General features: G+C 40.0%; 1 protein-coding gene and 1 long non-coding RNA gene across 2 annotated transcripts; both read right to left on the reverse strand.

Moving 5' to 3' along the window:
• LOC110429844 (3-oxoacyl-[acyl-carrier-protein] reductase 4-like) lies at nucleotides 670–3,924 on the reverse strand. Its single transcript, XM_021446520.1, has 11 exons — nucleotides 3,335–3,924; nucleotides 3,070–3,233; nucleotides 2,904–2,957; nucleotides 2,584–2,664; nucleotides 2,404–2,449; nucleotides 2,141–2,235; nucleotides 1,971–2,003; nucleotides 1,697–1,831; nucleotides 1,261–1,354; nucleotides 1,072–1,154; nucleotides 670–957 (listed from the first exon to the last, which is right to left on the reverse strand). Exons 1-11 carry the CDS (start codon nucleotides 3,519–3,521, stop codon nucleotides 925–927), a joined length of 1,005 nt encoding a protein of 334 aa, XP_021302195.1. The 5' UTR covers nucleotides 3,522–3,924; the 3' UTR covers nucleotides 670–924.
• LOC110429926 lies at nucleotides 14,437–15,796 on the reverse strand. The gene is made up of 4 exons (XR_002447119.1): nucleotides 15,353–15,796; nucleotides 15,098–15,258; nucleotides 14,935–15,017; nucleotides 14,437–14,798 (listed from the first exon to the last, which is right to left on the reverse strand). It is a non-coding gene; the product is annotated as an uncharacterized LOC110429926 (long non-coding RNA).

Here is a 24,913-nt window from a genome sequence, read left to right on the forward strand (position 1 = left end):
CATAAGCTACTGGATTTGTGTTGAGTCTTGTCAAGTATTATTGCCTCTTGTTGAGAGACCTGCTTCCAAGATCAAGATCACATACAATACTCCAGTAGCTTATGTAGACATGAAAGTCCAAAGTAATATGGACACATGAAAGTCCAAAGTAATAAAAAAAAGTGAGCACATGAAAGCTCATGAATAGAAAAAAGGTAATAGCCATGTCTCAAAATAATAAATTAGACAGAGATCATATCAAATGGAGTATTTTCGTATTCTATGTTCTACACACATACATATCTTGATCTAAGAGTATGACACTTCTCTCCTTGATACAAGCTTTGGCTTTACAAAATATGTAAGGTATGTATGCTACCTCTTTTATCTTACCCAAAGCTCCACATATGCCATTAGAAGTAGGATAAGAAGACAACTTAAAATATGCCTTAGTGAGGAGTCATATACCATTTGAGCAATATGAAAGTACCATATGAGGAACATTAAATTTTCTTTTGAAAAATATTACAAAATCTCCGATATGAAACTTGTGCGGGATAAGAAAAATGGTGCTAAAGTCAAAGTGTTCTGACTGTCCAAGACAAAGGATAAGGCCATATGCCCCATGAAGGACTAAAAGAATAATATGGGTGAGTTTTCAACATTGCTAATTTTTCATCTCAAGGAGAAATATGCTAATGTGAACCATAGCAGGATCCCCTAATCCACCGAGGCCACGAGCAAAGGTTAAATTTAGGGAATCTTGTTACCGGTGAAAATGTCACACTTTTACATAGTCAAAACACTGTCAAGATCCTCAGAATAAAAGGAAAAATAGCATAGCATGAGTATATTTTTATCAATAATAAGTTTTACTTGTACTTGAGGTATTTTCATGCAGAACATTACAAAATGGAGAGAAATGAGCTAGTGGCATGAAGCCCTTCAAATCGACAAGCCACCATCAATAGTGAGCACCTGCAGCAGCAGAACAAACGAACAGCTAGCTTGAGTTGAGAAGCTCCCAAATAAAACAAAGAAAGAACACCATCACGTTGCATTATTCTGAAACTGGAAGCCGTTTCTACTCGCCTGTCCGGTGATGTAACTAGCGGCAGGATGAACAGCCAGGAACCCCACCAGCCCGGCAACCTCTTCTGGCCTCCCAAACCGTCCTGTATATGATTTGCATCAGCAGCGGCAGAAATTAAAATGACGTACGATTCAGATTTCAGATACAAAAAGATGCATACTGAGAAGAGAAGAAGATTGCAGTGCTACCTAATGGTATGGTCTCGAGCGCCTTCCTTTCCACATCGTCCCCTAGTTTATTGGTCATGTCGGACGCCACCCAGCCCGGTGCTACGGCGTTCACCTGCAATTGCAGAAGCCAACAAGCTTAATTAGGGTATGTTTTGTTTCATTCATCTTCAGGTACGGTGCTGCAGGAGGTACTCCCTCCGTCCCCGAATATAAGGCTTGATTTGTTTTGACGTGGTCTTCAAGAACATATTTTGACCTATATAACAAAAGTTTGATCACTATGAAATATTTCTAAATACAAATCTAATGTAACTATTTTTGTAATACAGACTTATGATATATATAATTAGACTAATTGTTAGTGAAAGATAACAAAGTTTAAATTTTGAAATAAGTGCATGTCTTATATTGTGGACAGAGGGAGTATATAACACTAATAAAGCTAGCTACTTGCATTGATGTTTCTGCCTCCGTACTCCCTGGCCATGGCCTTGGTGAGGCCAATAACCCCAGCCTTGGCGGCGCAGTAGTTGGCCTGCCCGACGTTGCCGATGATACCGGAAACTGATGCGATGTTGATGATCCTTCCCTGAGTCGATCAGGTACATATGTAGTATGTAATTATGTATAAGCAACAGCGAACGAGTATAGTAATTAATAACATAAAAATGGAGCTATGAAATTAATTAATATATGATCGTGAGGCGTCACAGTTAGCTAGCTGTTACCTTCTTCCTCTTCATCATCACGGTGGCTGCAGCCTGCTGAACAATACGAGAGCAGCCCAAGTTACTAGTTAAATGAAGCTTCAATTCATGCATGGCAGGGGTCACATGAAATTGATTGACAGGCAGGAAGAGGTCAATGCAAGAAGGAAGATTGTGGGTGGAGGCAGGACCTGGGCGCAGAAGTAAACGCCGGTGAGGTTGACATCAACCACCTCTTGCCACTGGGTCTTCTTCATCCGCATCAGCAGCGCGTCACGTGTAATCCCTGTTGGTTACTCAGTCAGTCATCCAATCGAAACAAAGTTGGTTATTTGTGCCCAAATACAGTACTATTGTGGTTTAAACCGAATGCTTTATCCAAGAAATAGACTTTTTTCAAAAATAAATAAATAAGGCAGGCAACACATTGCGAATGGAATAAAAATATCCAGACCTGCATTGTTCACCAGGACATCCAGAGCTCCCCAAGCATCAATTGCCTGCGGCAGAGAAGAGATGAAACACAATCGTGACGTAACTATAAACTCATACAACAGCACCAAATCAATGAATCTTGTACTACTATACTTAGATTCCTATCCCTATATATGTGGGTGAGCCAACGTTAACTCACGGCCCTCATCATGGATTCGACGTCGGCCTCGCAAGAGACGTCGGCAGCGAAGCTGATCGCCGTCCCACCGGACTCCTCGATCTGCACGGATTCGGATCACCAATTCACCATTTAGTTACATGTTTATGCTGATTTCATTTTGACAGAAGATCAAGAAACCATGACATGAACAAAATGTATATCACGAGTTTCACGCGTGCATCTGGCATGATATATGCATGATGAACTGTACGTTGTTTGGGTCTAGTCATTCAATTAATCAGCGAATGAGGAAACAATTAATCATGGTCGTACATAGCTATATATAGCCTATAGCTCACCTCTCTGCACACTTCTTCAGCTTCCATGCCTGACTTGGCATAGTTCACAATCACCTTAAATCACCGAAGAACAAAGGTAGCAGGTTTTCAGTCGTTTATTAATTTGACACGGCAACAACATACCACACAAATATATATAACCCAAGTACGTTGTACTTGTACGTACCTTGCACCCTGCTTTGCCAAGTGCCACAGCTATGGCTCTGCCAATCCCTCTAGACGCTCCAGTGACAACCGCTACCGGGGCTTCAAGCCGTGCTGCCCAGCCATCCATGGTCACGGCATCGGCAGCTCTGATTCGGTCGCCTCTCCTCCTAGTCCTTGTCCTACCTGCAAAGGTGAGTTGTTTCGTTAATCATAATACTGCATGCTAATAAGTGATTTTTCCTTCTGATGAAAACGTCAACTAAAAGTTAACTAGTAATGCATGCACGTACAGTCTAAGTACGATAGGTTCGGTTGGTTCCCTGATGCGGATAGGGTCGTCGCCGCCGGCTGTCCAGAGCGCTGCGGCGGCTTCAAGCTGCTGCCATGGCGGCGCTGCGGTGGCGGAGACACACAGGAGGTGGCACTTAGGCCGCCGGCGGCAGACCATGATGATGCTGTGGAGGCAGCCATTGCTGTTGCAGGGACAGACTCATGAGGTCCTTAAATTCTTCAAAGAATCGTTAGAGCAGACGTCGGAAACAGAAAGATGGCTGGCTGCCTCGCGACGCGTCGCGGATTAGATGGAGGCTTGCTTTGCATGACTGCCCAAACCGTTTGCGCTGGACTACTTGGCAGGCTGCTGCTAGCCTGCTATATATCGTGGATAGGAAATACTATATGCATGCGATTCAAGTTTTCAACCACTGGATGATCTCGTCCAGTTCTTCTCAGGTGTGAGTGGATGGAAAGTGTACTCTGTATTGGCTGCTATGTATAGTGTCCTAGAACATTAGACGCTCTGCCGTGACCACATAAAAACATAAATAAATGTACAGTTTAATGCATAATTTTTTACTCACCATATTAGCAATTTTTATGAAAACGACCATATTAGCAATTTCTAATAGTTGGACACAAGGTATTATGGACACAAACATACAAACCAGGAAACCAAAAGAGCAACAAATATTCACTACTACAGAATGAGGCATTGGTCGATGCCCAAAATCGCCAAAAACCTCGGCCTTTTTGCGGTCCGGGGTTAAAGGCCCCTTTAACACCGGTTCGTAACACGAACCGGTGCTAAAGGGTCCTGCCTAACGGCTACTGACAGGTGTTGTCGGGGCAGGGACCCTTTAGCACCGGTTCGTGTTACCAAGACCCTTTAGCACCGGCCAGTGCCACGGGCCGAGGCAAAGCCTTTAGCACCGGTTTGCCACACAAACCGGTGCTAAAGGGTGACCCTTTAGCACCGGATTTTGCCTTGAACCGGTGCTAAAGCTCCGGTTTATAGGCCCGCCCCCTCCTCCCCTCTGCCCATTTGAAACCGAGAGCACCATTGTTGTTCTTGGAGCTTCTTTTTGCTTGTTCTTCATTTCTGATGCCCATCGTTGATCTTCTTCGACTCCGTCATCGTCTCTTCGTGTTTGGAGGTGACTAACTTCAGCATTTCTTGTCTTTTTATGTTGTTTTTGGCTTGTGATGTCCCCATCATTTTTAGCTCAAATCCACTTTGTTACTTTGAATCATTCACATGAATTAGTATCCATATATATATATATATCATATTTTATGGTTGACCTAGTATTAATGTAGTTTGCAAGAATGAATTATAGTATCTTTTTATGATGTTAGAAAGTAGGATAGTTCAAATTAATTGGTTTGTTAATATCACTTGACATAATGTCCATTGTATAATTTAGAAGATTTGTTGAAGTAACTAGACAAATAAAGGATATTATTAGGTTCTTCTTTAATCATACATGTTCACTAGTAAATCTGGAATTTATAATTATTTAAAAATGACCGGGTCTTCGGTCTCTCAACGGGTTCAAAAGCGATACCGGCCGGAACTCCCTCTCATTACTTGTGGCAAGTGTGGGCAGAAGATTGTGATGGAGTACAAAGTGTCGAAAGAGGGAGTAAACAAGGGTCGTATATTCTACAAGTGTCCGGATCGTAATGTGAGTTATTTCCAGACATTTGCTTATATATGTGCTTATTTTTTTAAATAATATTAATTAAACTTTTGATTCTCTCTTTTAATTTCAGTGGGACGGTACCGGTGGATGTACAGGTTGGTACTGGGACGAAGAATACATTGAACATATTAAGAAATCTTTTGCATAGGTGGTTGAGGCTGAAGGTGATGAGACAGTGAGCCAGCGAAAGGAGTTCAATGATGTTGATCAAGCGAATGATCTATCTATTATAGTTGGGATCGGACGCGAACTAATTATGTTGCTTAAGTGCATTTTAGTTTTGGTTTTTTAGTGCTAGTTGCGATTGTATTTGTTGTAGCCAAGCTTGCTTGAATTAATCAACTAATATGTGTGTTAGACATGTTGTGCAATAAGATGAGAAACTATATGTGTGCATGGTTTTCATAATATATATGTTATATTTAATGTAGATGGGAACACGTAATTGGATGTATAATGCCGATCGGCGCTCCGAAGAGTTCATTAATGGCGTGCACTATTTCTTAAGTGTGGCCGAGACAAATAAGAGGAACGGTTTCATGTGTTGTCCATGTGCCGTGTGCAAGAATTTGACAGAATATTCTAACTTAGGAACTCTTCATTCGCACTTATTAAAGTCTGGTTTCGTACCAAACTATATTTGTTGGACCAAGCATGGAGAAAGCGGGATTATAATGGATGAAGGTGAAGAAGAAGAAGAAGAAGAAGAAGAATTGGACCACGCCAATATTATTGCTCAGTACGGTGGCTTCAATGATGTCGCAATGGTGGGAGATAATGAAGAAGAGGTAGCGGCAGAAGATGATCGGGGCGATGATGCTTTTGGTGATGCCATCCGTGATGCACAAAGAGAATATGAAAGTGATAAAGAGAAAGCCAAGTTCGAGCGCATGCTAGAGGACCATAGGAAATCGCTATATCCCACCGCTGGAGAGGGGCAAAAAAAAGTTGGGTACCACACTGGAATTGCTACAATGGAAGGCAAAGAATGGTACATCTGACAAGGCATTTGGGCAGTTATTGAAGATCATAAAAAAGATGCTTCCGAAAGGCAACAAATTGCCCACCACTACGTATGAAGCAAAACAAGTTGTCTGCCCTTTGGGATTAGAAATCCAGAAGATACACGCATGTCCTAATGACTGCATCCTCTACCATGGGGAGGAATACGAGAATTTGGATGCATGTCCAGTGTGTAAGGCATCACGGTATAAGATCAGACGAGATGATCCTGGCGATGTTGAGGGTGAAGAACGTCATAGGAAGAAAATTCCTACCAAGGTTATGTGGTATGCTCCTATAATACCACGATTAAAACGTTTGTTCAGAAACAAGGACAATGCAAAGTTGTTGCGGTGGCATAAAGAAGACCGTAAGATAGACAATATGCTGAGACACCCTGCCGATGGATCCCAGTGGAGAGCGATAGACAGAGAATTCCCACATTTTGCAGATGATGCTAGAAACTTGCGGTTCGCCTTAAGTACAGATGGTATGAATCCTTTCGGTGAGCAGAGCAGTAGTCACAGCACTTGGCCAGTTACTCTATGTATTTACAACCTTCCTCCATGGCTATGCATGAAGCGGAAGTTTATTATGATGTCGGTGCTTATCCAAGGACCGAAGCAACCTGGCAATGACATAGATGTTTACCTAAGGCCATTAGTTGAGGAACTTCAACTTTTATGGAGCAAACCAGGAGTTCGCATGTGGGATGAGTACAAACAAGAGCACTTTGACCTGCGAGCATTGCTGTTTGTAACAATCAATGATTGGCCAGCTCTGAGTAATCTTTCAGGCCAGTCAAACAAGGGATATAATGTATGCACACATTGTTATGAAGACCTTGACTGTGTATTTTTGAAAAAATGTCGAAAGGTCGTGTACCTTGGCCACCGTCGGTTTCTTCCTGTGAACCACCCAGTACGAAAGAAAGGCAAGCATTTTAAAGGCAAGGCAGACCATCAGACCAAACCTCTCAATCGAACCGGGGATGATGTACTCAAAATGGTCAAGGATATAAAAGTGGTATTTGGAAAGGGACGAGGCAGCGAACCTATTCCCAAGGATGCTAAGGGACACGTACCCATGTGGAAGAAGAAATCCATATTTTGGGAGCTACCTTACTGGAATGTCCTAGAGGTGCGCAACGCGATCGACGTGATGCATCTGACAAAGAATCTTTGTGTGAACTTGCTCGGATTCATGGGTGTCTACGGGAAGTCTAAGGATTTACTTGAAGCATGACAAGACTTGCAGCGCATGAAAGAACGAGACAACCTGCATCCAGAAAAGACAGATGATGGACGTCATTACTTTAGCCCTGCTAGCTATACTCTGAGCAAAGAAGAGAAGGAAAGCATGTTTGAATGTCTTAGCAGCATCAAGGTCCCATCTAGATTCTCCTCCAATATTAAGGGAATAATTAATGTGCCAGAGAAGAAATTTCCGAACTTGAACTCCCATGACTGTCACGTTCTAATGACGCAATTGCTACCGGTGGTTTTAAGAGGAATTTTACCTCCACACGTACGTCTAGCCACCGTAAAGCTATGTGCATTCCTCAATGCAATTTCTCAGAAGGCAATCAATCCAGAGAAACTAGCTACTCTGTAGAATGATGTCGTTTAATGTCTCGTCAGTTTTGAGTTAGTGTTCCCTCCATCCTTCTTCGATATCATGACACACCTCCTAGTTCATCTGATCAAAGAGATTCATATTCTCGGTCCTGTGTTCCTACACAACATGTTCCCCTTCGAGAGAGATTCATGGGTGTCCTAAAGAAATATGTCCAAAGTCGTTCCCGGCTAGAAGGAAGCATTGCCAAGGGCTATGGAACAGAGGAGGTCATAGAGTTCTGTGTTGACTTTATTCCAGACCTTGACCCAATTGGCATTCCTGAATATCAACACGAGGGCAGACTCAGCGGAAAGGGAACACTTGGGAAGAAAACATATATTGGTACGGGAGACGATTACTTCAATAAAGCACACTGCACAGTTCTCCAGAACTTCTCATTGGTGGAACCATATATTGAGGTACACAAAGATTTCCTACGGTCCCAGTGGCCCGGGAAGAATAATGCTTGGATAATGTGTCAGCACATGGAAACTTTTGGCGATTGGTTGCGCAAAAAATGTCAGGGTGATGAAAACATTGATGAGCAGCTTTATTTGTTGGCCAGGCAACCATCATGGCATGTCCTCACGTACAAAGGGTATGAGATAAATGGTAACACATTTTACACAGTTGACCAAGATAAAAGGAGCACCAACCAAAATAGTGGTGTACGCGTGGATGCCACAGATCCAAATGGGAACAGACAAACATATTATGGACGCATAGAAGACATATGGGAACTAGTCTATGCAGCTAATTTTAAAGTTCCTTTGTTCCGGTGCCAATGGGTGAAGATGACCGGAGGTGGGGTAACAGTCGACAAGGAGTATGGGATGACAACCGTGGACCTTAACAATAGTGGGTTCAAAGATGAACCATTCGTCTTTGCTGCAGACGTGAGTCAGGTGTTCTATGTCAAAGATATGTCTACGAAACCAAAGAGAGGAAAAAATGATGACCACTCAATCGTCAATGAGCCAAAGCGCCACATTGTCCTTTCTGGGAAAAGAAACATTGTCAGAATTGAGGACAAGTCAGACATGTCAGGCGATTACGAAAGGGATGATCGAATTCCGCCCTTCATAGTCAACAAAGACCCAAGCATTCTGTTAAACAATGAGGATACTCCATGGTTACGGCAGGATCATAACCAAGGGTCATACGTCAAGAAGAAGTTCACTGTTGTGTCGGCTTAACATAAAGTCATGTTTAATAGTATGTGTTGTAAAATGTACGAATTCTGATAATTGTATGACACTATATTTGAGTAAATAGAACTTGATGAGTGGAACAAACTTTGTATTCATGACTTTTCCATTTGGGACCATCTAGGGTTCGGTCAAAGCGTGTGTTTTGTAAAAACCAATGCTTTGACTTTGGTCAAACTAGGTCAAATGACCCATTTGATAACTTCAAATGAAAAAATTTTGAATACAAAGTTGTTAGAGATCATGAAGATCTACATTTGATTCCATTTTTCCATTTGGATAATTTTGAGCCAATCCTAAGCACATTTCTTTAAAATCCAAGACGGGTTTTGGTCAAACTTGGTCAAATGACAAACTAAATTACTTAAAATGAAAAAATTTTGAATACCAAATTGTTAGATATCATCAAGATCTAAAGTTTTTATATACATAATTTTTCCATTTGAGAAAGTTTAAGTTAACAATACCCACCAAATCTTGAATCTCACACAAACTATATGAAACTATATGTGTCAATTGTGGATTTTCAACTACACCTTCCCAAAACTTTCTCAAATGTAAAAATGGTCTATATATTAAATGTAGATTTTGATGAGTAGAACAATATTGGTATTCATGACTTTTCCATTCGAGACCATCTACAGTTCCGAAACCGCTGCGTGGCTATGAATTCTCTTAAAATTCAAAATTCAGTGGTTTAAACTTTTCCAAATGAAAAGTTGACCATTAGACTAAATGTAGAACTTGATGAGTGGAACAAACTTTGTATTCATGACTTTTCTATTTGAGACCATCTAGGGTTCGGTCAAAGGGTGTGTTCATCAAGATATACATTTTTATATGATAAAATAGATTTTTTATTTGATGAAAACTGTACCCTACTAGCATTATTTGTAATAAATGACAAAAATAAAAAGTTTAATGTCAATATGATGTTAAAATAGATTTTCAGTTGATTGGATATAGTTTTTGTAAATTTCTTGGAATAATATATTTTGCATTAACAAAATACTAAACATTCCTTACAAAATTATTGCAAATTAAAAAAATACAGTAAGATATTTAAGGTTAAAAATTTTCATGCGTACATCAAAAAAATTACAATACATGTCACTTTTCAAAAAATATTATGCAAAATATTTAATTTACTATATAATTTATAATATAAAGTGTATTTATAAACACTTTAAAACCTTAAACTAAAAAACAGTGCCTTTAGCACCGGCCCATAGTGGGAACCGGTGCTAAAGGGTCCTCAAAATTTTCAGGAACCCGCCCGAGCCCGCCTAGGACCCTTTAGCACCGGTTCGTGGCTAGAACCGGTGCTAAAGGGTCCCTTTAACACCGGCTGATGTTACGAGCCGGTGCTAAAGGGTCCCCTTTAACACCGGCGCGTAACACCAGCCGGTGTTAAAGACCCTTTAGCACCGGTTCCAGCCACGGATCGGTGCTAAAGGGTTCGCCCCTATATATACCGCGGTCGCCCTGGATCTAAACATGCTTCGTCTTCGTCGAGACAGACCTGAACCGCCGCCTCCATCACCAGCGCCGCCGCCGTTTCGTCTGCCCGCGCCGTCGTCCAGCGCCGTCGCGTGGCTGTCTACAGCGCCGCCGCGGTCATCATCACCACCAGCGCCGCCACCAGCGCTGTTCTCCACCTCGATCTCTGGCCGGCCCTCTGCGCGCTAGCTCTCTCAATGTATTTATCAAGATCGAACTCCGGCTTAGTTAATCTGTAAAATGAATGAATATATATATATATAATCTGCAAAATGAATGAATGTATATTAGTTTTTAGTATATATATATATAATCTGCAAAATGAATGAATGTATATTAGTTTTTAGTATAATAGTATAAGTGTAGTGTTGACCTGTTATAAATTATATTATACTAGTATATATTTGTAATATATTAATATTATTCTTGTATTATTTTGTAGTATATTATTTGTAGTAGTATTTTTTAGTATATATTTGTAGTATATTATTCTTGTATCATATTTTATTTTGTCGTGTTTTGTATATATTATTGTTGTACTATTATTCTAGTAATATTCTTATACTATATTATTCTAGTGTATTACTAGGCTTAAAAGATTCTATATATATATATGGGAGCACTCACATTCATTCATATATATATATATATATATATATATATATATATATATATATATATATATATGTGGTTGCAGACATAGAAATGGCCGACCGTCGTCACGATGATCCTGAATATATGGCAAATACCATTCAAAATATGATCGACGACGGTAGTCAGTACTTTATTGATTACAACGAGATCATGCAAGGCAATCCGACTGAGCAACAAGAGGGCAATGCCCCTGAGCAACAGGGCAATGCGCCTGAGCAACAACTTGTTGACGTGCAACAAGAAGGAAATACTGGCGAGGTATGTAAATGTAAACATATATAATGCATCTCTTACATTAGGTTTTAGACTTACTTGGTTATTAATTTAGTATTTTTGTTTCTATATCTACGTGTAGCCTTCTGGATCGACCTCTATAGGGAGAAGCGTACCTCCACGAGGGCCAAAGAAGCCGTTGAAGGGCCGCTATGTAATCTCCGAGTTTGAGATAGCTACAGGCAGACCACTTGGTGAGCATGCAAATAAATATGTTAGTCACTGTGGATACCTTGTGAGAGATCAAATACCGATCAGTGCTCGTGAATAGAGAGAGAAGCGAGGTGCTCCTGAAATCAGTTTTGTCTCTGATCGTGACAAGGATTTAGTTTGGAAAGCTGTCACGGACGTTTTCACCTTCGACACCAACGATGAAGAGTTGAAGGTGCAAATTTATGACTGGACTATGAAGAAGATGGCGATACTGTTCCAGAATTGGGAGAAGTCTTTGTACAATAAATTTGTCAAGAAAAACGAGACTCCAAATTTCAACCTCAAGCAATATGTAAAGCTGAGGGCCTTCTGGGATGACTTCGTGCAGTACAAAACATCAGAAGAGGGCGAGGAACGAGCCATTAGAAACAAAGAGAATGCAAGTAAAAAGACATACCACCATCATATGGGATCAGGTGGTTATAAGAGTGTCGTTCCCAAGTGAAACCGAATGGAACAGGAGATGCTTGCTAGGGGGGTCACACCCGAGACAGAGGAACTGAGGAAGAAGGTGGCGGACCAGCAAAAGAAGCAGCGGGAAGCTTAGAAAAAGCCAGCACTTTTGGACTATGAGCGGTCTTTGGTCAAGTCTTCACAGCATAGAAAGAGAGTAGGAAAGGGATCCCACAGCTCAGAGAAGTATCAAAACCGGTGCCCCCTTTGATTGTGCCAAATCAATACGGCTCAAATGAAGACTTGGTGCCAAAGAAATCCTTAGCGTTGTCTGAGCTAGATTCGCTTGAGCAATACTTTGGACAGAGCGGTTTAAATATTGAAGACATTGCCGCCATTATTGGATGTCAAACATTTGAAAAAGCTGAGATAGTTGATCAATGGAGGGTAAGATATGAACCGACAGGAGTCTATTCAACCCTCAGCGTTTATATGAGCTCGGCACACAAATGTTTGCAATAAACAAGTGGTGCATTGAGGCATCTAAAAGGGGAGAGAATTAGATTTCTGTTCGTATTAGACAACATCACTACTTCCGTGGAGATGACCTCATATACGTGCAGTTCGAAGAATTGCACCAATTATGTGACCTCGACGCTCTCGACAAATCTCTTGTCAGCTGCTTTTGTCTGTAAGTATTTCTTTCTTTTTATTAAACTTCTAACTTCTTTAATTACATGTATATAATCCTTACACATTTAGGATTTGTATGTATATATGCAGACACCAAATGAGAGAGCTCAGAATCAGAAATGACAATAGTATTGGGTTCGTTGACCCTTATATTGTTTTCAAGGCTCCGTAGACAGTGTGGACAACATCTCATGAGAAAGAAGTCTGCACCAATCTTATAAGGTTCTTTGTGAACCAAAAAGAAAAACAAAAAATACTCTTCCCCTTCAACTTCGAGTGAGTTATATAATTTTTAAGTACATGCATATTTTATTTTACTTATTATTACTCAACACAAGTTTTATATACTTATATATAGGCCTGACTATATATATGTGTGTAAACAGCTTTCACTGGATAGTCATGGTCATCGAAATTCCCAAGAACCGGTTGATAATCTTTGACTCAATGAGAAAACCACAAGAAAATTATCACCAAATGGTAAACACTTTTCACAGGTACATACTGTCGCTCTCTCCGAGAGGATTATCACAATATGACTCTGTAATTATTAGTTCACGATATCCACACACCCTCTGTGTGGGGTTTGGGAGAGAGATATTGACCGTGAGCATCTCTGTGTGTGTGTAGCGCCCCGTATCATAATTCATCCACACGTATGTATTTCTATCTATCTCTCTCTCTATATCTCTCTCCCTCTTTATATTTGTGTTTGTATATATATATATATATATATATATATATATATATATATATATATATATATATATATATATATAGAGAGAGAATTCTCTGTAGCTAGCTACAAAATATGTTATTCTGTAGCCCCCTCCATTTACGATAATTTTATATACTAATTTACGATAATATGTATACATATTTACGATAGTTGGATTACTATAACACACGAGCATATTTGCCGTAATGTTATAATAAACCATTTAGTAAGGAGTTACTATAATCTTATAAATTTATATAATAATTTTCGTATCTCTATGTGTCTATATATTTAGATATTCTGTTGCCTGTCTACAGAGATATATATATATATATATATATATATATATATATATATATATATATATATATATATATATATATATATATATATATATATATATATATATATATATATATATATATATAATATAGGACACATCTTTTTTACTCGTGCGAGTAGTTACTCGCATCTGTGAGTATAGGCACGCGAGGGAAGCCAGTCCGCACGGAGCTATGTTAACGGGCCGTTGAAGAAGCTAAACGGGTTTGGAAAGAGTGTGGATCATCTATGTATATACTGAAATTAAAAAAATGAGGCGTTCACGTGATTCTTTCTCGGCTGTACTTCCTCTTTTTAATATGTATACGTATGTGTATATATCTAGCTTTTTAAAGTATTTATGGATACTTCTTGCGGTGATTGATAAGTATTCATACTTTGTTTAATAGAGTATGGATACATATTTTTTGAAATAGAGTATTTATACATATCTTTTGGAATGGAATATGCATACATACACCAAGATTTAGATAGTATAAAGAGCATACTTAAACCATAAGATCAGATTATATTGCAAAACCGTATGTGTCCATACTAGTTTTTAAAAGGACGTATGTATCCATACTGAGTATAAATACTGAAGTATATGCATATACTTTACGTGACAAGAGAGAGTATGTGTACTAGTTTTTAAAAGGACGTATGCATTCATACTGAGTATATGCATGTATACTTTACGTGACAAGGGCCGGAATATATGTGCATACTATTTTATTGTTTTGATAAATACATATATTGCTTAGAGAAGATGGTATGTGCATATACCAATTTTCAATAAGGGTATGCGTAGAGACCTTTTTTTTAAAAAAAAGAGAGTATGCTTGCATACCTTCTACAAGGGAGTATCTATACTAATTTTTGACAGAGCATGCTTACATACCTATATACTCTGCAAGCAAAGTATATACACATACTATGTTTCAAGCTATATGGAAAATTTAATTACAAAATCCCTTCAAATGTACAGAGAGGTTGAAAACTAAAAAAAAAAGGTATAATATAACATACTACCAACAGTATGGCAAGTCTTTCCAGCAGGCACATTCCGACCAATAATCTAAAAGTTTTTGTGACCAATGAATGCAAAAGAAACTTCATTTATTCATACATAGCACACTGTATGCAGCCAGCATCAGGCCGGTAACGATTCTTCCTGCATATGCATATTAGAAAGTATTATTTTAATCCTAGCAAGTATCAACTAATACTCTAATCAGTGATGCGAAGTATTCACCAATACACTAATTGAAAAACGTATGCAGAGATACTACTATTTTCTGAAAAATAACCTGAAAATACCAAAACACCTGCTGGAGCTTGTCATCTCCTAGTCATATATGATCTGTTCACTGAGCACGAACAGGCTGAGAACCTGATTGGAAATTAAAGAAAACAAATGTGACATTAAGTTGTTGATTTTGGAATGCACTCATAGTTGCCATATGCCCATACCTCTATGTTGAAATCACCATCGATACAACTTCCGTAGCCAAGTGCACATGATGTCTCACATCGCAGGGCGCTAATGGTCACAAACACATTGAAGTTGCTGTCGCCTTGCATGAAGAACAGGACCTGCCCCACAGACACAAGATTGGAGAAAAAAAATTCCCCTGAATCCAAAACCATCCGACCAAGTTTAGCAACAAATCCACTAGCTTCAATAAGGAGGAAAGCCACGCTGGCGTCGGGGTGTCGTGATCTCACCCGGAAGGGACTGTCGTCATTCACATAGCCCCGCACTCTCCACGCCGCTGATTGGGATTGGGACGCCACTACCGGGACCCAGGAGCGAGCACCGCCGGATCTGCTGTCGGGGACGATGCAGATGGAGGGACCGCCGCCATCGTTGGGGAATAGCAGGGCCGCGCCGCCGAGGGTCAGGAGAGGGGCGGCACCACTCGCTATCAATGGTGGTGGGAGCCCGCCGCTGACGCCATCGAAGTGGAGGGGCACGGACGCGGGGAACGACGGGTGCGAGAAGGAGACGGGAGAGGCGGTGCTGTTGAAATGGATCTGGATCTTATCAGCATAAAAATTGGATGTCGAACGTTGGGGCGATATGGGGAACTGGTCCGCAGCTGTGGCGGCCAATCCGTGCTCGTCGGGGCAGAGCTCGCTAGGTGGGGGAAGATCTCGGCAGGGGGAGGAGCATCGTCTCCGGCCTGAACTCCAGCACGAAACTCCTCAGCGGCATGGTGGAAGAAGGAAGAGCGGAGAGCCTGCAGCTCGTTCACGGAAGACGGAAGGACTTCCACGCTAGTTAACGGGTTATGGACTGTACACCCGATAGCCTAAATCATGTACGTGACGCCGTCATCGGCCGTTTTGCCGCGGGACTGACTTACCAGTGCGTGTAACTACACGTAGGTGTAAAATGGAGTTTCCCTAATATATATATATATATATATATACGTACAGTGGTGTTTAACACAAGAAGAGGGGAACAACCTATGTGCATATTAAGTGTGCAAATTCATGATGGCACAAGTCAATCAAACACCCACAGAGACGCTCAGAGTACGTTACATATCTCTTTTCATTATCTTCTGAATTATATTGAATAACTTAGATAACTAATACCTTTTTTATTTATTTCAAATTAAAGACGGAATGGTTGAGGGAGAAGGTCATGCAAAAATACTGAATCAAAGCTATCCAAGAGACGATAGCATGATTTCTTTCCGAGCAAGTGATCAATCCAAACGGCGAGTTTCACTTCAAGGCAACGAAACTCTTATTCCAAACAATGATGATCATTTGTATCAGTTTTAGACATTGGGAGAAAAAACTCTATGTATATATGTGTTACGAATTTTGTACTTATAAAACTATATATATAAAGCTTTTTACATATTTATTTAATTTTTGATGTGGCCTATTCATTTCATTATAGGCAAAGCTTAATTATAAAGCTAAACCTATAATTTTCATTTATATATGCTTAATTTACGTGTAATATATATATATAGGTATACTATTAGAAGCTTCTAATAAAATAGAGAAAGCCCCAACGCAAAGTGCAACTAGCTGGTTCCAACGAACCAGTATGTACCGACCGGACCAAACCTCCTTCAAACCAACCCAAACCAACCAGGAGCCACTTCCAGCTAGCTGTCCTCTTCTCTCTCCCCAATTTATTTTGAATTAGCACTTTCTCTCTCATCTGAGGATAGCCATGGTCAAAGTGCGGCGATGGTGGTGGCTCCGAGCACCTCACGCTGCAGGCTTCCAGGTGGTCGGGCGAGGAGCAGCGGCGACGAACTCGTGGAGGCCGTCCCAGCAGTAGGTAGGAGGCGCTGCTCTGGCATGCTCAGCCCACAAATGAGCCCATCGCGCTGTGCTGGCACTGCTGCTCCCCTCCACCGGCATGGACGTGCTCCCTTGGAGCGGCGGTGGCCTGCAGCTGCTTCCCTTGTCCGGCGGCGGCGCGGATCTACACGTCGCGGCTCCTTCCGTGCCCAACGCCCTGTCCCCCGACCCTCCAGTGCGTGCTCCCGCGTGGCTCGCCTGCGAGCAGGCCTTTGTCCCATCGGTGGAGGTGTCCTCTCCCCCACGGAGTGGCAGATGGAGATGGCATCCTAGGAACTGCACGGACCTACCTCTTCTCCCAGAAACTGTGCTGTCATCCAAGTGTACATCAGATCTTGCTGGTCCCAAGCAAATCCATGTGCGTGTCTGCAAGCAATGGAAGTTTGTATGCAATCGATTTCAATTTTTCTCTGTGATTTATTTTCACATTTTTTCTATGTATGTTGTATGATTATCCTCAGTCTTTCTATGCTTATACTCGAAACTTTCTCTGATTTGTTACTACTATTTTTATACATTGTTTGGAGCATATTTTATACATTTTGTTGTTGGTTGGGTGCTAAGATTTTTTTCATGCAGATCCGAAGGAAAGATAATAGTTTTTATATTTGCATGTATAGATTTAGATGCATGGTGAAACTGTGATTATGCTTAGTTGAATTTGTTTCCACACTAATTGATTTCAAATTCTAAATTTTGAAGAAGTCTGTATACATCGTGGAGCACTCTTCTATGCACTATTAGCACTCTTACATTGCGGTTTTGCTTGGATGAGATGAGCAAAACTTTGTTTCTATGTAACCTCAGTTGGGTTTCAATATATTGTTGACTCGGTTTCTATGCGTTGTTCCTCTTTTAAATAAATATCCCCTAGTGGAAAGTATGATGTGGATATGAGCGGCTATGGTTGTGGTTACGATAGACCCCTTCAACAGTGGGAAGTGTTTTCCTATATTACTTATGCATCCCCTCTAGAAAGCAAGGTGTGGTTGGATGCGGTCATGATTTTTCAAATAAATAATATGCAGAAGGGAGGGTTTTTACGCGACAATGAAATTATTCTTATTCACCAAACCACTAATTTCTATGTAACGTTGGCGCCAAAAACTTTTCTACGCATTTTGACTATTTGATTCTATGCATCTAATCGTCATCACGTGCCATGATTCAAATCACGGTTGTGTCAGATGAAATGTCCATCTCGCGGCTTTAGATGGTAACAAAATTAATTTTTATTAATCCAACCACTAACTTCTATGTAACGTCAGCACCAAAAACTTTCTGTGCATCTTAGCCATTGATTTTATGCATCCAATCGGCCATGACATACCATGATTCAAAAGTCAAAGTTTAGAGGAAGACGAGATCATCTCCATGTTTTACACGTCCAGTCTCTATGTTTTATGAATTGTTCCTATGTTAGTTATACACCCTATAGTGAGGAGCATGATATTGGTGGAGGCAATTACGGTTGTTTCGTGGAATATCTATCTCGCAGAGAAGTTTTTATGCGATAACAAAATTAATTTTTATTCACCCAACAACTAATTTCTATGCAACGTCGACGTAAAGTTTTTACGCATCTTGATACTTGATTCTACGCATCCAATCGGTCACCACGTGCTATGATTCAAATTTAAAATTTATGAATTTTAAATTTTTTCAAAAAATATTCACAATGGATCTTGAATCATGCACAAAAATATCAGGAGTTTAATGGTGAAAACCGTTTTTGAATCGAAAGCTTCATTGAAAAGTTATTAAGAAAATATGGACGTCTTTAGAATGGATGCATACATGACTGCATGTGTCAGCTTGTGTCAGTACGTGTCAGGTGCAGTTAGGTGGAACGACTAACTCGCAGAAAGGTTTCTATGTGGTAACGAATTGATTTTAATTCATGCAACCACTAGATTTTATACATTGTCGGAATAAAAAAACTTTCTGCGTAGTCTGACCTAGGATTTTATGTGTTCGATTGGTTGGGTCCCCAAGGGGTCCACCACCTGCGCGCATGTCAGCTCCGTAGTGGGTTAGGTGGGATGGCTGGCTGGGGCTTCCAATAGCTATTTGTAGCCCTGGGCTCCCAATATACCAGCCCTATATATATATATATATTGTATCAGCATAAAATATATATTGAAAAACCTATTATTATTATATTAAAACAATAAACAGAACCGAAGAAATGAAACAAAAAAAGAACCCCTTTTAATACCGGTCCTGCAACGTGGCAACCCTGGCAGGACCCTTTAACACCGGTTGGTGTTAAAGGGGGGGGCTTTAGCCCCGGTTCTCCTAACTGGGACTAAAGGTGCCTTTAGTCCCGGAGGAAGGGCAGCACCGGCTTGGGAACCAGGGCAACAGGCCCTTCTCGACCGGTGCTAATGTCCAACATGCAGCAGTGATTGATATATTTATATGTGGAGTTAAAGTTCATCCGATATGATATTGACAAATATATGGGCCTCTTGATATTATTGTGAAGTATTTTGAAACAGTATGGTTCTTTTCCAAGCAGCGTTATATATTGCATATAGGATTTCGTTAAGAATTCCTGTTACTGCAGCATCTCCGGAGTGCAGCTTTCCTAAATTCAACTTGTTGAAGTCCTACTTGTGATCAACAATGACACAAGAAAAACGGATTGGCGACAATAGCACTTGAAAATGATATGTTGGAGAAAATCAAGTATAAAATTATAATTGAAGATTTCATTTCAAAGAATATTAAAAGAATGATATTTTCAGTAGAACCTAAGGTCAATTGTTGCTTGAGTACTACTTTTATTGTTTTAGCATTACAATTTGATATGTACGTAAGAACCACATATTTTTTTTTGGAACTTTCTCGCTGTTCGCTTGGCTAAAAAGCCATAGCAGAAACTATTATTCACTGATTTGTTAGGAGAGAAAAACACTGCTAATGACTTTACACTTAACCGAAGTATGCTTTGGTTATGATGTTTTCTCGATTTTGGGGCCCCACTGTGTTTTGCACATGGGACTTTAACTCATAGGCTGCAAAGTACTTCCTTGTTTCAGTTTTTAAGACATTTTGCGTAGGTCATTAGTCAAACTTTATAATATTTGATCGATAATTTATTACTACTATAATACACATGCATTTGATACTATTAAGTTTATAAAAAATGAAATATTATTAATAATAAAGAATCAAATGTGTGATTTAGGAAGTCGTTTCATATCGCCTTATAAGAGCAAGGATAATGAGAAAGCCAAGGTTATACCAATGCCATGTAACTAATAGCCTTCACCAATAGTAGGCTAGAAGAGTTGGCTGCAGAAGAGAGAGTTATTATTTTCATGTGCACACCAGCTGCTAGTGGTAGAGTGGCTTTATTTTTTCATTTTTAGATTAAGGAATAAAAACACATTCTAGTCTCTCTTGTCCACACGTGAATGAGAATAGTTATTCACTACAACTAAGAGGTAATTCGATCAAACACCGCTAGACAGAACACGAATAGGTCCAAATGATCAGACCTGAAACAGAAGACAAGAAATGTCACTCTCTCTTCCTCTTTAGACAATGGAGACCAAAACATGATCTAATACGCCCCCTAAAGATTACCAACAAAAAAGAATTAGTATATGCTTTTGTTAAACACAACATCATTCCTACTTAACTGTAATGCACGTTACATCGTTGGCACTCCTAGTATTACTTGGTTTCTAAATTCAAGAGAAAAATCTCTTTAACCAAGAACCAAACAAGTGGATAGGATCATGTGGTGGTTCAACAATTAAAACTGATGAACAGAGCATTCCATAAGATATATAACAATAAAAAAGAGATGATGCACTGTTTTGCCTAACCCACAGAAACTATACTTAGCGTCCCCTTCCAACCCCTCTTTTTCAAGTTGTCTTTCATTAGAACTACCCCCCTCTTTAAGTATAAAGAATTTTTTTTATCTTTAAAGCAACTTGGCCTTCCAGAACACAATTTTCCTTCTCTTTCTCTATGATATTTCTACACAATGATTGAGTTGAATAGATAACATTTTTTTAACAACCAAATAAACTCATCCTTATTACCATTTAAAGAGATGAGAAAAATTAAGGATACAAGATCCTCCAACTTTTCTCCAACTACTTAGCACATTGGCCACAGTTGCACCCTGTATTTTTCCCGTAATAACTAGCGCTTTAGCCTGGCCATAGATGGAACACCCGTTTTGTTCTGTCTGATATTACTAAGTGCTAGCTCATATTGATTATATGAATTTCTTTAGAGCAGGTACAATAATAGACTTATAGTCAAGCTAATGTTGATGCGGAGAAGAAAAAATAGTAGAGATATGTAGCTTGGCTCTCATGCAAGCACCAAGCTAGGCACGGATGCATATGTAGTGGTGGGCTCAAATAACAAGTGTTGTGAGGAGGAATAAGAAAAAAAAGATGTCTTAGAAACAAGTAGAAGACAATTTACTGTATAGCTTAGCTCTAATCATTTGGGTTATAGTCAAGCACTTGACTCTAATCACACGGCTTATAGTCAAGCACTTGGCTCTATTATTAACCTTGCTTTTATAGCATGCTGAGTACTTCCACTGTCTTAAAATAAATGCACTTTTAGCATTTTAATTTTGTGACACAATAAGTACACATATATGCATGGGAGACCATCTAGTTTTAGTAGGCTCTTCTTTACTTTCTCCATTCTTAAAATCTATTACGTGCTTCGACATCTTTTGATAGGGTATAAATATTTTTATCTATTGGCACCGGCATTCCTAAACAATTTTAGAAGTGCATTTGTTTTGGAAGAGAGGAAGTAGGAATTTAGGGTGCGTTTGGATCCCACCTGAATTCTTGAAGCTAGCTTTTAAAAGCTGTATTACTGTAAGTCAGATTTTAAAAGCTGGATTAGTAGACTGTTTGGATTCACATCTTCCAAAAGCTGACACATGCTACAATACAGAGTAAATTTATTAAAATACTTTTATACTTGGTGGGAGACTCGAGACATGGGCATTCCATGGAGTGAGCCAAAAAATGGTGAAAGACAAGCCTTTTTAGCTTGATAGAAAAGTTATGACTAAACTTATTGTTCACTGATTTATTATGAGAAAAAAAACACTACTGAATGGTTAGTAGATTTGGCATATAAGCTCAAGCGAGCAGGCTGAAAATAGTCATGTTCAATTTCTAAGCTAGATTTCCTCAACTTGTTAGGGACTTGTTTAGTTACGAAAAGTCTTTGCATTTGGTTACTCTAGCATTTTCATTTTATTTAATAATTAGTATTTAATTATGAACTAATTAGGCTTAAAAGATTCGTCTCACAATTTATAGGTAAACTATGTAATTAGTTTTTGTTTTTGTCTATATTTAATGTATGTGTTCAAAGATTCAATGTGATGAATGAAAAATTTTTGGGTGGAGAAACAAGGCCTAGATTGTGGCATCTAAAGGTTAGGGCATGTACAACCCATAGACAGCCTGCTGTCTGCAAGTTTTTAAAACTCACACACAGACAGCTAAATAGACAGCTCGTACAATGGGTTGTCTATTTAACCGTCTACAAGTTATTTAATGCTTATATGTAAGCATGATTAAATATAAATATGATCCTTGTATATACCAATGTATTGCTACTTAATACAAAACACATCTCTACTATAATTCACCCACCAGAATTATGCTTGGTCCATAAAAAAATTACTCTCGCTGAGGGTCTCAACCATTATGTACCTAGAAAGACATACACAAGACTTTGTCTCTATTAAAATCAAGGAGTAATAAACCATCCAAACTCGTTTGATGCAGGCTTCAAACTCACCGCGCCCCTTGTGCGCTTCCGCCCTTGCGGCAGACCAAGTTCGATACCTGCTTCCGCAAAAAAAGAAGAATAAATTGAAATATTTTACCTTAAAAAGCAAAAAGTTTTTAAGATTTCCCGTCACATCAAATCTTGTGGCACATGCATGAACCATTAAACATAGACGAAAGCAAAAACTAATTACACAGTTTAGCTGGAAATCGCGAGATGAATCTTTTGATCCTAGTTAGTCTATAATTGGATAATATTTGTCACAAACAAACGAAAATGCTACAGTACCGAAATCCGAAAATCTTTTCGGAACAAAACAAGGCCCATCCGCCCGCCGACCGCTTGGGCACGGCCACACGCAAGCCCTGACAGCGACAGTGACATGTCCCCAGCAGACAGAGGAAGGAGAGATGGACGTGTTGGTGCCGTACTGTCAGGAAGGATTGGATAGCCAGTGCGTGATGCGGTAGGAGCTCAGTTCCGCCCATGGCGACCATGCACGGGCGAGCAGAGAGAAAGAGGCGAGAGAGCTGAGGCTGACATGGGTGGGCGTGCGAGCGGGGTAGGCAAGGGTGGTGCCGCTGGCAGCTAGGGCCGACATGGGCCTCTAGGCGTCAGAAGGCCGCTCCTATGCGTGCGCCTCTACATCTGGGCGTCACGGTTCGGCCAACACTTTTGCGCAGGACCAGTGTGTGCTGCGTGTGTTAAGGGACGAGCTATGGTGCCATGGGCCCGTGGTGCTCTCCGCGGTAGTGGTCGCCGACGTACAGTGCGCCTGCGAGATCTCGCAGAAGCCGTTGTGATTTTCTTGTAGGAGCTGTGGTGCGTGCTGGTAGAGAGCTCGGGCTGGTGCCCTACGCGCATAAGGTGTTCGTGCAAATGGTGGCTTGGGTTGCGGTGGCCCGGCAAGGCGGTTTACTATGCTTTGATCGCCGCATCAAGGCGGCCAGGCGCGGTGGACTTCAACCAACCTCAGGTTCAAGGAGATGCCTGCGGTTGGGTGCCGGGCGAACTGCTTCACGTAGAACACGCTACATACAGGACTCTGGTTCATGGTGCATTTCGTTGTGCCTAGGAAAAGAAAGGGCATGCAAAGAATGTTGAGTGAGTGCATTGATAGTGATTATACTCTCTGCATTCAAGTGGATATCATATAAGCCCTTGTTTAGTTCCGAAAAAATTTCGGATTTCGGTACTGTAGCACTTTTGTTTGTTTGTGACAAATATTATCCAATCATGGACTAACTAGCATCAAAAGATTCATCTTGTGATTTACAGCTAAACTGTGTAATTAATTTTTGTTTTTGTCTATATTTAATTTTTAATGCATGTGCCACAAGATTCGATGTGACGGAGAATCTTGAAAACTTTTTGATTTTTGGGGGTGAACTAAACAAGGCCCTGTTGTATTGCCTGTCGAAGAATGACATGGGCCAAAGAAGCAGTTGAGCTTGTGCAGAACATTAGTAAAGGGGGCTGGGTGCTATCTACTTGACAACAGGGCGTTCTGCATTGTGATCTCTTACGCTGTGAAATTCCTGCAGTCAAGTGATCTATGTGAGTTTGTAGATGATATCATGAGAAAATCCGGTATTTGATATGTGTAGTTCCCCTCTGAATGATGAAACCACTTAACTTTTGGAGAAAGGGAAGGGGAATGAAACTGGCATGAGATGAATTTTATGCTCAGATTATTTTAAGTATCTGCCCTCTTGATAGGCTATGAAACGCATGCAATTTCTACTTCTAAATATCAAATTTTGATTCAGTTTGTAGAGGCATTACACAGGAGCAAAAAACAACACTCTGTTTTTCATACATGGCAAGCTATTTTAGTTGATTTTTTGAACTATAATTGACAAAAAAATGGAAACTTATGTGGTGAAGTTAATATAGAGTTTGTCCTAAGAGTATGCAATTCATGGTTTCATGTGGTATAGGCAAGTTTTAAGTGATCAACTGATCATCCACTAAATTGGTGGTCTCGATGTCTCTGAGTTTTAATTTGAACACAACTTAAAAATCCTGGTTTTAATTTGAACACAACTAGAAAAGTTATTGTAGCGTTAGCACGGGTATACTACTAGTCAAACATAATTAAGTGAAATATAATTATAATATTATCAGACTAGTAATTTCGTCAACATAATCAATCAT

This window comes from Sorghum bicolor, chromosome 8, assembly GCF_000003195.3.
Source record: "Sorghum bicolor cultivar BTx623 chromosome 8, Sorghum_bicolor_NCBIv3, whole genome shotgun sequence".
Classification (NCBI taxonomy): Eukaryota; Viridiplantae; Streptophyta; class Magnoliopsida; order Poales; family Poaceae; genus Sorghum; species Sorghum bicolor.

What these genes read in the sequence shown, in the direction of transcription:
- LOC110429844 (XM_021446520.1), bottom strand. Translation starts at nt 3,521, where the DNA reads ATGGCTGCCTCCACAGCATCATCATGGTCTGCCGCCGGCGGCCTAAGT. An exon ending in TGTCCTGGTGAACAATGCAG is followed by an intron (nt 2,236 to 2,403) that starts GTCTGGATATTT and finishes AGTAACCAACAG; the next exon opens with GGATTACACGTGACGCGCTG. An exon ending in GCGTTTACTTCTGCGCCCAG is followed by an intron (nt 2,004 to 2,140) that starts GTCCTGCCTCCA and finishes ATTGTTCAGCAG; the next exon opens with GCTGCAGCCACCGTGATGAT.